General features: G+C 35.8%; 1 protein-coding gene across 2 annotated transcripts in view; it reads left to right on the top strand.

Moving 5' to 3' along the window:
• Positions 1-13,890, top strand: part of arap2 (ArfGAP with RhoGAP domain, ankyrin repeat and PH domain 2) — a 93,869-nt gene extending 79,979 nt beyond the window's left edge. For both annotated transcript variants that reach the window (XM_082151392.1, XM_082151393.1), the window contains exons 28-33: positions 166-302; positions 1,830-1,912; positions 6,672-6,707; positions 6,944-7,007; positions 10,591-10,713; positions 10,990-13,890. In XM_082151392.1, the coding sequence (XP_082007518.1) occupies positions 166-302; positions 1,830-1,912; positions 6,672-6,707; positions 6,944-7,007; positions 10,591-10,713; positions 10,990-11,337 (791 nt within the window). In that variant the 3' untranslated portion in view covers positions 11,338-13,890. The remainder of the gene's footprint in view (positions 1-165; positions 303-1,829; positions 1,913-6,671; positions 6,708-6,943; positions 7,008-10,590; positions 10,714-10,989) is intronic.
• Positions 13,891-14,285: the final 395 nt, after the last annotated feature.

The following is a 14,285-nucleotide window of genomic DNA, read 5'->3' as shown; positions in this document are numbered from 1 at the left end:
GAGATTTAAACTTTAGACATTTAAAAAATGTATGACACTTGGCACAGTAGGGGCCGCACTGGTGCAATGCAACAGTATACCTACAGTTTGTATGTTCTGTGTCTCATAAATAGTTTATAGTATGACTCAATATGTTTTCTGTGTGTTCTTCTGTGTTTGTGACAGATAAACTGAAAGATTTCATTAAAGGAGAGCAACTCAAATTCAAAGATGGTTCCTCCAAACTGCTATTGGGGAATAAGTTTCAGGACCGATACCTGGTTCTACAAGACAAAAAACTGCTGTTATACAAGGACATAAAAGTAAGTCTCTTACATTTTCACTTTTAATTCCAAGTCTCTTTCTTTCAACAAATCCAAATGGTTTGTAGGGTCTTTAAGTATCTCTGCTCACGGTAATATTTTAATATCTCCATCCCCACTGTTCATCAGGATCAACCTCTACGCTATTGCTCTTCGCCAGCAGTCCGTCAGCAGTTGCCAGTTTACCAATTTAGATTTTCCAGCATGGCATTTTATATTATCTGTTTGTTTTCTTAGCATGCATTTACAGATGAAATAGTAATTAAAAAACACAGCGGATGTGAAATTACCTGCTTTGGGCCAGTCGCAGGGGCCCACTTGTAATAAGCGTGGAAGAAGAAAAAAAGGAAACAAATAGACCCATAATGGCTATTTTCATTTAGAATTAAAGTAATGTGGGACTTATACCCCCTGAAATGAGTACAGTGATGTAAACAACTGCAGTCTGTTAGGTTTTTCTTTCTATATCTCCTCATACTTACTTTATTCACTCCGTGCGCACGCCGATCTGCTCTTCCTCGGGGGCACACGCTCCGTGAGCTAAGACACAGTCTCCTAAAGAGTGCAATATGTGTTAATAACTGATATTTGAGTAAAGTGTGAGGACGTGTGTGTGTGTGTGTGTGTGAGTGAGACCGGGAGGGAAGGCGGAGAGACGAAGACACTCTGAATGAAGGCTGTTCTTTCTTTAATTAGTGTAATTTCTGGCTGCTGCAGAATATTCAGCTAATTATCAAGTGAAGAAGGTGGGAATTGGCTGTGAAGCAGAAATTTAATTGATATTCTGATGCCTTTGTTTTCTGTTTCTTGCAAGTTAGGATCCTCGGTTAGATCTCATTTTGCCGTCGTCGATGTGCTCGCCTATGCCGCTCGTGTTTTGCAGTGCATTACATACGAAGTACATCCCTTCCAGGCAACAACAACAGCGTTGTCGGCACATGCTAGTTTACACAGTGCCCTTGGGCTCCCAACAGCTGTAAACAGGAAATTGCCGTTTTTCCCCTTTTGATTCAAGTGAATGAGCTGGGGGAAATAAAGCATTTTTTTTCTTTCACTCCACTTTTCTGCATACAGCATGTTAACCAGTTTTAGTACCTCGTGACTGTTTGGAAAGGTTTTGAACAGATATATAGCATTATTAGGTAGCACTTTAACCCTAACCCTATAGTAAGTACATGTAGTTAATTAATTAATATTACTCAGTACTTAAATGTGTTATTACACTGTAACAAGGCTACCTCAAAGGTTACACTTTATTTTAAGGTGTCATTGTTACAGTGTAATTATATATTTAAGTACAGAGTAATATTAAGCAACTACATGTACTTACTATAGGGTTAGGGTTGAGGGTTAGTTGCATGTAATTATGCATAATTTACTATTACTACGGTAAGTACATGTAACATATGTAACAAGGACTCTGTAAAATAAAGTGTTACCATTATTACATACATAATATGTGTAGATACAGCATTATTTAAAATTAAAGCACTGTTGATTTTGAAACATGTGCCATTGTTTCCACAGAGTACCAAGCCAGAAAGAGAGGCTTCATTAAAGTCAGTTAAATGTTACTTAGGGCTACGAAGGAAGTTGAAACCAACAAGCAGGTAAATGGTCTCAAGTATTTATCTAGTGCTATACCACACAAAAAAAGCAGTTATTCTCTTTTTACATTTAGCAAAAATGTTACCTAATTGCATCTTGCTCAAGTTCATTAGCAAACTGGTGTCTTTTGTAACAATTTTTCCAAACCCTCTTTATAATCCTTATTTTAATCCACGTAGAGCCCACAAACTATTTTACGAAACAAGTTATTCAAAATTAGTGCTGCCACATTGAAAGAGGAGACATTAATATTCCTAAATGTGTAATTAAGATCGATTCATAAATGTTCTGACATTAACTCTAGGTTCATGTTTAAATGAGCTCCTAGTTCACTCTTTATCTTTTGTGCCAAACACGCAGAGCAGCTTGGTCTAGTGCCAAATGCCCCCCTCAGAAACAAGACTATCACAGTCAATCCGAAAGCAGATTTATATCTCACAATTACAAAATTCATTAAACGTAATTTAGCAAATACACTGTACTGTGTTTTTCTCTCTCCTACTGGGAAAATTGTTAACTGTGGATTTGTTTCATTTCAGTAATGTTGCATTTTTTTAATTTATGGCTGTTGTGTAATTTATGGGTGCGCTGAAGTCTTTGTTGCTAATGATCATTTATTCATAATTTTCCTTGTGAATGTATCCACGGCATGATTTTCACAATAGCATTTTACCCCAAATGACTTCCAATCTGTTCTCGCATGTTATTTGTTACATTGAGGTATTGGCATGCAAACTATTTAGCTTTTTTAAGTCTGAGGGTGTTTCTTCAACTAAAGCACTTTTGTTCCTGTGGACTTTTAAAAAATAAACTCTCTTAGGCCTTGTCCACACTAAGGGGCCGCTCACACAGAACTTGTCTTTGCATCTAAAACTGAGAGACACAGGACTCAGGAATGGTTTAAAGCGCAGCGCAGAACGTGAGGGTCTCGAGATGCGCTTTTGATACGCGATGCAATAACGGAAATAACAGGAATAGATAACTACAGCAGAATATAAAATGTGTTCTGTGTCAACGGCCCTTTGTTTTTAAAGCGCCTTTCGTCCACACTGAAAGGTTTTTTGTTTGTTTTTTACAAAGATGAAGCCGTTTGAAAATGTTCTCACTAGTGGATACATTTTAAAACTCTGTTTTCGCCTAGTGTGGACTGTGAAAAGGTTTTTGAAAACGATGACACGTTTAGTCATGTGACGCATATTGTACCCATAGATCTCTATGGTTATACCGGCATTGTTGTGCTTGCTACTGTATGTACTTTAATAGTGTTGCTAAACAGAAATTTTCAACATGAATCTTCATATTACATTCCTGCAAAGATGACAGAAAATGTACTCGTAATTGCAGTCCTGCGGCAAAACGTGATGACAGTTGTGTATAGGATCATACGATTTTGAGAGTGACCTGGACGCAACAGTGAGTGGTGGGATATTTCGCTAATGAAATGACGCCAAAAGAATAGCGTAATAACTTTATTATGTCTGGTCTCTCTGTATCATCTTGTGAGCTTTTATTATGTTTTACGCATGCGTAGTAAGGTGATTTAAGCACTTCAAGCGTTTCAGTGTGGATGAGCAGGGCTTGCAAAATTTCAAAATAGCTGGTAGCCCTTTGAGCAGGCACTCAGATTTTGGTAGCCCGAAATTAATTTTACTAGCCCAAATGAAAAGAAAATGTTTAATGTAGAAATATCACTTTTAATATAGTTGATATCAAATATCAACAATTGGATATAAAATAATCAAATTAGAATCATCAGTACATATATGCATCTGGTTCTAACTGAAATGAAATTTGTGTGACCAGTATGGAACATGAATCATTCTGTGTCAGATTCTGACAACATTAAAAGTGTTCATTTTCTGATGGAATAATTCACATAAGCCCCTTTCACACAGCGCTTTGAACCCGGGAAATTGCCGGCAAATTGCCAGAGCGCCTTCTGTGTGAACGCAAACTCGACCCGGGATTTATGCCGGGATCGATGCCGGGTCGGGACCTAGTAACATTGCCGTGTTCAGTCCCGGAACGCGCGCTGTGTGAACAAAAGCCGTAATAATGCCGTGTCGTAGTGATGACGCTGAAGCGCGGGATCGTTCGCCAGCTGTGAAACGGTACGTAATGTGCAATTTTATGATCGAATCAGAGAAGAATCAGAATCAGAACGCTGATTCTGAAAAAAATGCACAAGCGTGGTTTCTCGAGAGAGAGATCGCAGCTCATAAGCAAACTTAAGATGCTGCTGAGATTACAAGTCACATCGATGTCACGTGTCTTTACGGCATTTTTACGGGTTGTGTGTGAACGCACTCTCTGATTCCGGAAAATCACTGGCAGTGTGAATGAACCAAAATCAAACGAACCCGGGTCAAATCCCGGGTCACTTTATCCGTGTATTTTCCGGAATCTCTGTGTGAAAGGGGCTATATTGAAGTGTAGCAAATAATAATAATAATAACAATACCAGACTTTTTTGAGGCAAGTAAATAGTGCTATAATTATTTTATGCTGTTTATATAGCAGAATATATGATGGTCAAGTCATCTTTATTTATGTAGCGCTTGTTACCATACAGATTTGTTTGTTTCAAAGCAGCTTTACTGTGATAGTGTGTTAGCACTTGGATTCAAACATTCTGACACGCAAAGTAAAGCATTCATGTGAAAGTGGAACTTTTATTTTTATTGATCATGTGCATAAGCGTAATTTGCGGGTGGGATGGTTGGGACATGTCCCCACCACTTTTTCTCAGGATCGATATTGTCCCCCACCACTTTTTGAAACATTTATGTACCTAATACAAATAAATAAAACATCTCCAGTTAACTAGCAGAGCATTCATTTAGTTTGTTATTAAATTAGAGATGATTTAGCGCTAAAATGTGTTGTTTTTTAAATCAAGCTGAGCGCTCATTGCCGCTGCTATCAGTTGCATGGATACAATATATGGATAGTGTTCACGAGTCTTCACTCGGACGCGCTCTTCAATCTATCGCCGTTGTGGAGACTCTCTATTCGTTAGACCATTAAAGTACACAAGACCATTAAAGTACACAAGACCATTAAAGTACACAAGCAAAATCACGGATCTATGCATTTATTCATGTGAAAATTCTCGGCACTAACAATATTAGTAGATTTCATTAAAAGACTAATTAAACCCAATGTAATGTTACTATTGAAATTGATTTCTAGACATTGTAATGTCATTTTTTCCCCTAAAATTGTTATTGTACATATATCTGATTTAGCATTGTATTAGCAACCTCCAGCCCGACTGGAAAACACAATAGCCCCGGGATGTTGGGCTGGTGATGTTGCGAGCCCTGAGCAACTTTTGGAAAACTCTAGTTTTGAAACGAAAATGCCGTTTTCAGATGTATCCGTATTAATGTAGACGTAGCCTTAAAACACATCTTCACACAACAGTGGACACACATGCATCACAGGAACCATCATTAACATTCTTACCACAGTGTCTCATGCAGGTAAAAAACCCAAGATAACATGGGCATTAATTACGGATTTCGTTCCCAGAAATTCCTGATTCGTGGTAAATAATTTGTTGCCGCTATTTAGCTAAATTAAAAGGAGGGAACAAATTAATACAACATGGCTGCAATTTAACCAAAACAAATTAATAATATGTGGCCATGAATTAAAAACTTGTGGGAACGAATAATTAATCCAAAATGGCCACGATTTACATAAACCAAGGGAATTAATTAATCAAAGGTTGACACGATTTAACTAAAATAAATTAACATGTGGCCACAAATTAAGTTGTGGGAGCGAATTCTTAATTTGTGTTGTTCAAACATTACATTTTTTGTACTCTATACGCACAATTGGGTAATATTTTGCTTTACACTTATGTTACAATTACTGTACAGCTTGATTGGAAACTAAATAACCAAATGTGATTTTTTTCCTCTTTTTTTTTTTCTTCCTCTTTTTCCCCTCTTTATTTTCTTGACAAATCTCATGTTTCATAATATATCTCAAGCTAGCTCTTCAGAGACACTGTTGTCTCATTGGTACACATGCACTAACTTTTGATGAAACTTTAATAGAAGCAGAAGTGTTTTTTGATGTGGAAATTACTTGAAAACAGAAGACAGGAGTAATAATTTATATAAATCATTTGCACATAATAAATATTGATATGGTTTGATTATTTCATTCTTTCTTGAGATACTTAGTTTTAAATGTATGTTTATAATGGGTTTTCAGAGTAAACTAATAAAATCAATACATAAAATAAATTTGAAAAGTAGCAAAAAGAAAAAAAAAAGTTTACACCAGGGACAAAGTGGCAGAAGTTGAATAAACATTATGTGTGGAAACTTTTGTGGAAATAACAGCTGTTTTTTTGTTTTGTTTTTTTAACAATCTAAAATGCTGTGTGTGAGGTCAGAAAAGATTTTGAACCATTTAGACCATGAACCATGAATTAAATAAATTAACGAGAAGTAGGTCAGCCAAAACGTTACATCTATAAGAGAGTAAAGTATTAACAGGGCATGTGGCATTGATATAAATCTCTTACACAAGCAAAATAGGTCATCGTTTCTATTATGCGTGTCTGCTGGCTGCGAAAGTTAAGCTGAATTTAATGGTATCTTAGCACTTTAGAGGTTCTCGAGAGGTCAGACTGTGGCACCATCAGGAAAAAGCTGAATATAGTTGATGTGGAGAACCTGAATGAAATGCTGTGAAACTGATGCGATACTTTTTGTTGTTTTTCTGACAAATTTTCAACAGTTGGGGATTTACTGTTTATACTGAAAAGCAGCAGTGGTAAGTGCAATTAACTCTGTTCCTAATTGCACATTCAATCACACGCTTCAGCACTGTTTTTAAGAAAAACATTTAGCTGGAACTGGATAATACCTCCCTTTTTTTAATATACCAGCCTGAAACGTACTAAGGTTTTGTACAGTTTAGCAATTGAAGACTGCATGACTGAATTTCAAATAGGACACTTAAGTGCTTCAGTGTTCTGACTGTATGCATTTTCATCTTCCCTGAAAAAGGTATTTCTGCTGTAAAGGGAATGATTCTCAGCAGGACTGGGTCACCTCCATTATCAGAGTGAAGGTGAGCTTTCTTCGTTCTAAGTGCTGATAATGTGCAGTTAACATTGTTCAAAAATGGGCATGTTAAGAGGTTTTCTAATGCAAGTTTTAGATGTACTATTCCACATCTGGAAATGCTTCATTTTAGCAACCCAATATTAGGCATTTCTTCCTTCATAAAGTACCATGATATTACCTTACCTTTCCTTTTTATTCTTTTTTTGGACTTATAATGTATTCTGCATTGCACCTTGGAGTACCATAAATACCGTGGTACATGAATATGGTATACATGGTATTAGCATCTGGTGCCATCACTGCACACCCTAGTGAAAATTATAATGTTAATAAAATAAAAGTACTTAAAGAGAGAACTTTGTGTGCACTTTGTAATAATGTCAAATTAAAAGTTTTATTTTAAAGTACATTTTAAGTCTTTGTTTTAATAAATTTTTTGTTGTGCTTTAAACAGTACACTTATTTTTATGAGAAACATTATAAAGCAAATGTGGAATATATTATTATAATTTAAACTGTAATGTGATATTCAATATTAAATTCAAAGTTAATATATTTTTAAATGAACAAAATTGCAAATTCATCCTTACAAATTGTGTGATGACAAATATATATAAATACAATACAGACATGTTTCAATATAAATTGCAATAAGGTCTATTTAGTTTTCCATTAATGCCTGTCAATACATTTGGCAGTAAAACCATATTTCAGAAACAATATAAGTAATTATGAAATGACATATACAGATGTACACAAGTGGGTCAAAGAACACAATAAAATTCAGCTAATTGTGTAAAATAAAAATTTAAACTTTAATACATTTTCATAGAATTGCAATTAACATGCAGTTAAAACCTAAAAACGTGTCCGGAAACATTACATTATTTTGCACTTAAAAGTAATGTGTAATATTTCCATAATAAATACTTAAAAAAAAATTTTTATAATGCGGCATTTCCTTTTTCCAGAGAAAGTTATAAGAAAACTAGCCTTAAGAATTGAGAGAATGTTTTCAAGGTTATCCTCCACGAGTATAAATCACATTATCCGGAAAGGTCTTTTAGCTGAAATAAGGTCATGCAGACTGCCACAATAACACTGGTTCCAGCAGACTCTTCTTTAGACGAGCTGGGCACTAGTACACGCTGAGGGCCTGACTCAGCTGATTCAGTATTAATAACTTAAACCAAAGGCAAGAGATGGCAGAGGAGTAGATGATTTAGCCATTGTTTAGATCTCTCCTCCAATCCGCTAACCCTCTCAGATTTTTTCCTGCTCTTCTCTTCGGTCCTAATGCCTCATCCTTATCTACTTCCTACAGGTTCACTATTTTCATTGTTGAGGTTTATTCTTGCTTTTGTGGTTTTGAACTGATACGAGGGAGAAAAATAAAGCACTTCAGTTCTTAATTTTTTTTTCCCTATTCCAGGGAGGTGGGGTGCAGAGAGGTTTTCTCGAGTTTTTTTTCCCCCAGGCGGTAGAGTAAACGAGGATTTGAGGGCATGTACCATAATTCACTGTACATATTGTTGTGTCTCATTATTACTTGTGCTAAAAGTGGTCGTGGAGTCCATGCAGGTAGATTAATTGAGACTCTGTGCTCTGAGACTCTTGTAACCTCTCGCTGCTTCCATTTCACCCAGCGTTCTGCTTGGCATGGTTTCCATAGAAACTGGAGAGCAGTGCTGGGTAGGTAAAGGAACAGGCAGATGAGACCTTCTGCTGCTAAAACGAGGATGTAGACGTGAAGAACAACTCAAAGGCCATAAAGTCACTGTGGAAAGTATGAGCTGTCTTAGTGAATGTTCAGCTCAGGAATAGGTCCAGAATGTTCCGGAACATTTGTGTTCCTACATCATTAAGGTCAGAAAGTTAGTGTTAGTTAGAGCTGCTTGAGAATATATGGAAGTTTTTTGTCTCTGTCTTGCCTGAGACTTAAAGCTTAATAGTAAGGTATACGTTTTCTGTCTGAAACCTTTTTTTACCCTAAGTTCCCACTGTCATGGAAAATATCGAAATATCAGGCAAAATTCGGATTTATAGGCCTAGAAATGTCATGCAAATTAATAAAACTTGGTAGGCAGTACTATAATAATTTTCCTCATACATTGTTGAGTCTGTTTTACTGAATAGTTTCACTCTAATGTCACTAATATTTTCATACTAAATTGTCTATTTGCATACTTGCACACTGTGATTGGCCTTCTGTTGCAGTGATACTAATTCTCAGCTGACAATACTACCATTAAAAAGTCTGGGTATTTTGAAATAAGTCTTGTATTTTCACCAAGGCTGCATTTTTTTAAATAAAAAATTGTGAAATATTATTGCAATTTAAAGTAACTGTTTTCTATGTTAATATTTCATAAAATGTATTTTAGTCCTTTGATGGAAAAGCTGAATTTTCAGCATAATTTCTCCAGTCTTCAGTGTCACATGATCCATCAGAAATCATTCTAATATGATGATTTGCTGCTCAAGAAACATTTCTTAACATTATAACAGTTATTATATATAACAGTGGTGCTGCTATATATTTTTGGATTCTTGGATAAACGAGATAAATAGAAAGTTCAAAAGAACAGCATTTATTTAAAATTGACATATTTTATAACATTATAAATGTCTTTACTGTCATTTTTGATCACTGTAATGCATCCCAACTGATTAAATGTAATCAAAAGAAAAAAATTACTGGCCCCAATCTTTTGTACAGTAGTGTAGATGTTATGACAAGTTTATATACTTTTAGTGTTTTGCGACACTAATAAATTGCAAATCTTTTTTCCTTCTAGTTATGCTTACCTGTAAAATATTTGATGGACCCTTTTCACAGACTGTGGTGATTTGTTAATATATATATAATTTATTTTTATTTTTATATATTTATTTATTACACTACACTTTGTGTTATATTACCTCGGCAGTGAATTGCAAAAAATGAATTAACACTGCTGCGTGAGTGTTTCTAATACACCGGCTGGGAGTGATGGCAGATTTCTCATCATTCTCTGTTCTGGCTGCTGTAATCATTCTCTCGATATTTTGTTACTCTTTTGGAAAGTCTTGGAAACACTATCATGGATTTTTTTTTTTTTGCTAGTGGAGCAAATTGGAAAACAAAAATTATATTTGCTGTTGACTCCCATTCACCACTATATAAGTTTACCCAACTTATGATGACTTCCGCTTCTGAGAAGCCCGGAAATGTGAAATATCCATTGGCTGGAAATTGCTCTTTCTATTCCCTTTAAAGGGATAGTTCACTTTAAAACGAAAATTCTGTCATCATATACTCACCCTCATGTTGTTTCAAACCTGTATGAATTTCTTTCTTCTTCTGAACAGAAAGGAAGATATTTAGAAGAATGTCAGTAACCAGACAGTTTCTGGGTCCCATTGACTTCCATAGTATATTTTTTTCCTAATATGGAAGTCAATGGGACCCAGAAACTGTCTGGTTACTGTAGAGCATGGCGCTAGCATTGAGCCAAAATCATGGGTTCAATTCCTGCATAAACTGATAAAATGTAATCCTTGAATGAAAGCATCTGCCAAATGCATAAATGTAAATGTACTTGCAGCATGAAGGTGACTTATGGCCTAAAGACCTAAAGCAGAGTGCATCATTACCTTATAACCTGAGCAGAAGGAGAACATCCACTTACAGCCCTGCACAGACCAGCACAGCCAAACACCAGAGAGAGGTCAGCATTAATCCTGCTCTACACTCACATAAATGTCATAAATGCTTAACAAACCTTTTCATTTAAAGTTGCTTAATGCATTGTTTGCTTCAGTGAACATTTCTAAAGGCCAGCACAGTTAGCAGTAATCAGACCTGATCTCCATCTTAGTTGACAGTTAAACCTTATCCATATCGTCTTGTCCACAAAATGGTTGTTCAAATCTATTCCCTGCATACAAAACAGCCTTTGACTCATATAACCACGAATATTCATGTGCTTTCTGCTCTTCTGCAGGTTAAAGGAAAGTCAGTCCTCACTACAAGTATAGAAGGTTCAAATACACAAAACCAAATGACCACAGATGAGGGCAACCAACCAGACTCGAGGCATAAATTGACAAGCTGTAAGGGAACTCCATGTGTCTCCAGGCATGAAATGGTGATTGATGACAAACTCCAGTCTCAGCGAAAAGCATCAATTCAACAAGACGCCAGCACTCTCACCCAGGTATCACAGAGGAAAGCCTCGTTGCCCTTGTTGCCCTCGTTGCCCAGCAGAGGTGTGCAGTTGCCTCAAAACCTCATTCATGAATTAAGTACTGTTCTCAACAAAACAGGACGATCTCTGAACAAAGACGATTAAGAGAGACAGAAAGACAGGAGTCTTGTCCATTGCACTTTCCTTGTGCATGAGAAAAATAAAACAGCAGAGTTACATCTCAGTAAGGAAGTTGGACTCTTTGGATCGAGTATTTAACATAATGGGACAGGGAAGAGTAAGTACAGTGAATGTTTAGAGTGACGAGAAGTGGTAGGTGAAGCATTGGATGTAAAGACTTTTTTTGGGCACAACTACAACTGCTCTCTATAAGTCACATTAAGTCATATTCCTTTAATTCAGAACTATGTAATTCAGTATTATTGGACTTTTTTGATTGCTTTAGGCTTTGCAATGAAACATGCATTTCCCCTTTTCATTTTCACTTCTGTTTTTATTCTAGCTTAGGTTGAAAAATACACTACTAGACAATGATGCTCCAATATCATCTAAAACCTCCATCGCTGCATCCAAAAATTGAATACTTCCCTACTTTATAGTATGCAAAAAAACACAATGCCAACAGAGTAGTATGTCTCAGTACATAGTATTAGAAAAACCGTAGGTGAAAAGTACCCGCGTGACATATTACTTCCACCAAGATTCTGAAGTGCACATTCGATGGACGCGTTACTATCCCATGAGGCCACGGGAGAGGATTTATGAATGGCAGTGAAGTGACTCATCTGACACTGGTAGGTCACATGACAGTAACAACATGGCAAATTTCATTCATACCACCCATATCCAAACTATATAGAACACTTCGCAAAGTTCAAATTCAAATGTATTACCTTGTTGAGATGTGAGGAATGGTAACTTTTTTTAAAAAGGTTCAATTTATTAGCATTAGTTTATGTCGGCATGGCATGAAAATATACCCTTTTGAATGATTCATCAAAGCATATATTTATTTTCTTTTGACCTCGTTCCTGAACTCGATATTCTGGTAATATTACAGTCTTCTCTCTTGTAAAGTAAAACCCAGACCTCCCACAACTCAAAATCCAAACAATCGATGGATCGAACCAAGACCCTGTCATGCATTTTGTTCTTTGTCGATGATGTGCATCACAATACGGAAGAAAAGATCTATCACTACTTCTGTTCTATCGCACTTTTAATGAATCTAGGTTAATGTTCATTTGTACATATTTTAACACATTTTTACCATTAATTAATTATTATCAAACATTAAATAACAATGAACAATTGTATGTTTATAAATCTACACTAATCTAGATTAATAAACGATAGGACATGGTACCTAATGCATTAACTAATGTTAACAAATTCGTTAATTTTACGTATTTAAGTCATTTTAGTTCAGTTCAACTAGTTTTAGTTCAATTTTGATCATTTCAGTACTCGTGCTTCAAGATCTACCAAGCTTGTTTATTTTTTATTTTTTTTTATTTTATTTTTTTTTTTAGGAGAATTGTGTGTCCTTTCATAGTTGGATACAAAAATAGCCCTGCTGTTTTCCTACATTCACATTCCTGTTTCCATGCTAGTCGAGGTTCTAGACAATGATGCTTCAATTGCATTGATCTGTTTAGAACTTATCAAACCTCCATGTAATGAAAGTGGTTGTGTAGAAGTGAGCTGAATTAGTCATTACAATCTCGCCACATGTTTTTTCAAGAGAAACTTGTGCCCATTTATAGTTGGATACAAAAACCCTCCACCATTCCAAACCCTCCAAAGTTGTTGAATAATGCATAAAAGTATGAGAGCATGCACATTGAATATTGTCACCCAGTTTGATATTAAATATTTATAGTTGACATTTTATGTAGATTATGAATCACTTAACAGCCGCCTGCATCTCGTTTTTAAAATGGTAATCATGCACTCTGCCTGTCGTCAAAACATGTAATATGCAATAGTCTATGTGACATGTAAATAAACATAGTTAAAGTTAAAAGGTTCATACACTACCATTCAAAAGTTTATGGTTGGTAAGATTATTTAATGTTTTTGAAAGAAGTCTCGTATGCTCACCAAAGCTGCATTTACTGTATTTTACCAAAATTACTCAGTGTCACATGATCCTTCAGAAATCATTATAAAATGCTGATTTGCTGCTCTAGAAACCCTTTTTATTATTAATGATGAAAACAGTTGTGCTGATTAATCATTTTGTCGAAACTATGATTGTTTTTGTTTTCTCTTGGATTCGAATTGAAAGTTCGAGAGAACAGCATTTTGTTGTAGAAAACTTTTGTAACATTCTAAAAGTTTAAAATTTTTTATACATTTATTGCATCCTTGATGAATAAAATAAATTCTTAGCCCAAACTTTTGAATGGTAGCGTGTTTACTGTTTGTATACTGTAGATATGTTGGGTCAACAGTGTTGAATTGCTTGTTTTCAGTCATTTTACAAGTGCTCTCTCAACTTCTGTATAAATATACTGCAGAATCGCCCTTGCTTTATTGTCTGTTTGTAAGAGAATGCTGCTGACATTTTGATTTGAGTGTTTTTTATTACTTCTAAGGTGTTAATCAGGTTGTATTCCATGTGTTGTATTGTCTCTGCCTGTAAGTAACACACCTGCGCCGTCTCCCTCATTAAAGTTTTAATGCTTGAATTAATTAGCGTCTTTATAAATGACGACTGTCAGATGCTGACACCTTGAGCAACGCCACATGTTACGGTTTTGATTGAAACATGTAGCTTCTGTGCTATTGTCACTCAAAGCGTGTGTGTGTGTGTGTGTTTGTTCACACCTGTTTTTGCGGTGCTTCCCTCCTAAGCATCACTGCTACGCCCGTGCTGTCGCTTTTCTCTCATCTGAAGGTCACCATATGGCAGGAGTGTTGGGAATGAAGAACCTCAAATAATTGAAAACATTATGCGTGACTTTGACACAAAGGAAGGGCACTGTGTAGTGGGGAAATCCAGGCGTTTTGAATGAATTAGTTGGGCTGCATCTGTTTCCTGGCAATTATATTGGCTACTGTTTTCTGAAAGTTGTATTAAAAGTTTT

This window comes from Leuciscus leuciscus (assembly GCF_965113295.1).
Source record: "Leuciscus leuciscus genome assembly, chromosome: 2".
NCBI lineage: Eukaryota > Metazoa > Chordata > Actinopteri > Cypriniformes > Leuciscidae > Leuciscus > Leuciscus leuciscus.
The sequence above is the reverse complement of the archived record's forward strand: the minus strand, read 5'-3'. Positions and strand labels throughout refer to the sequence as shown.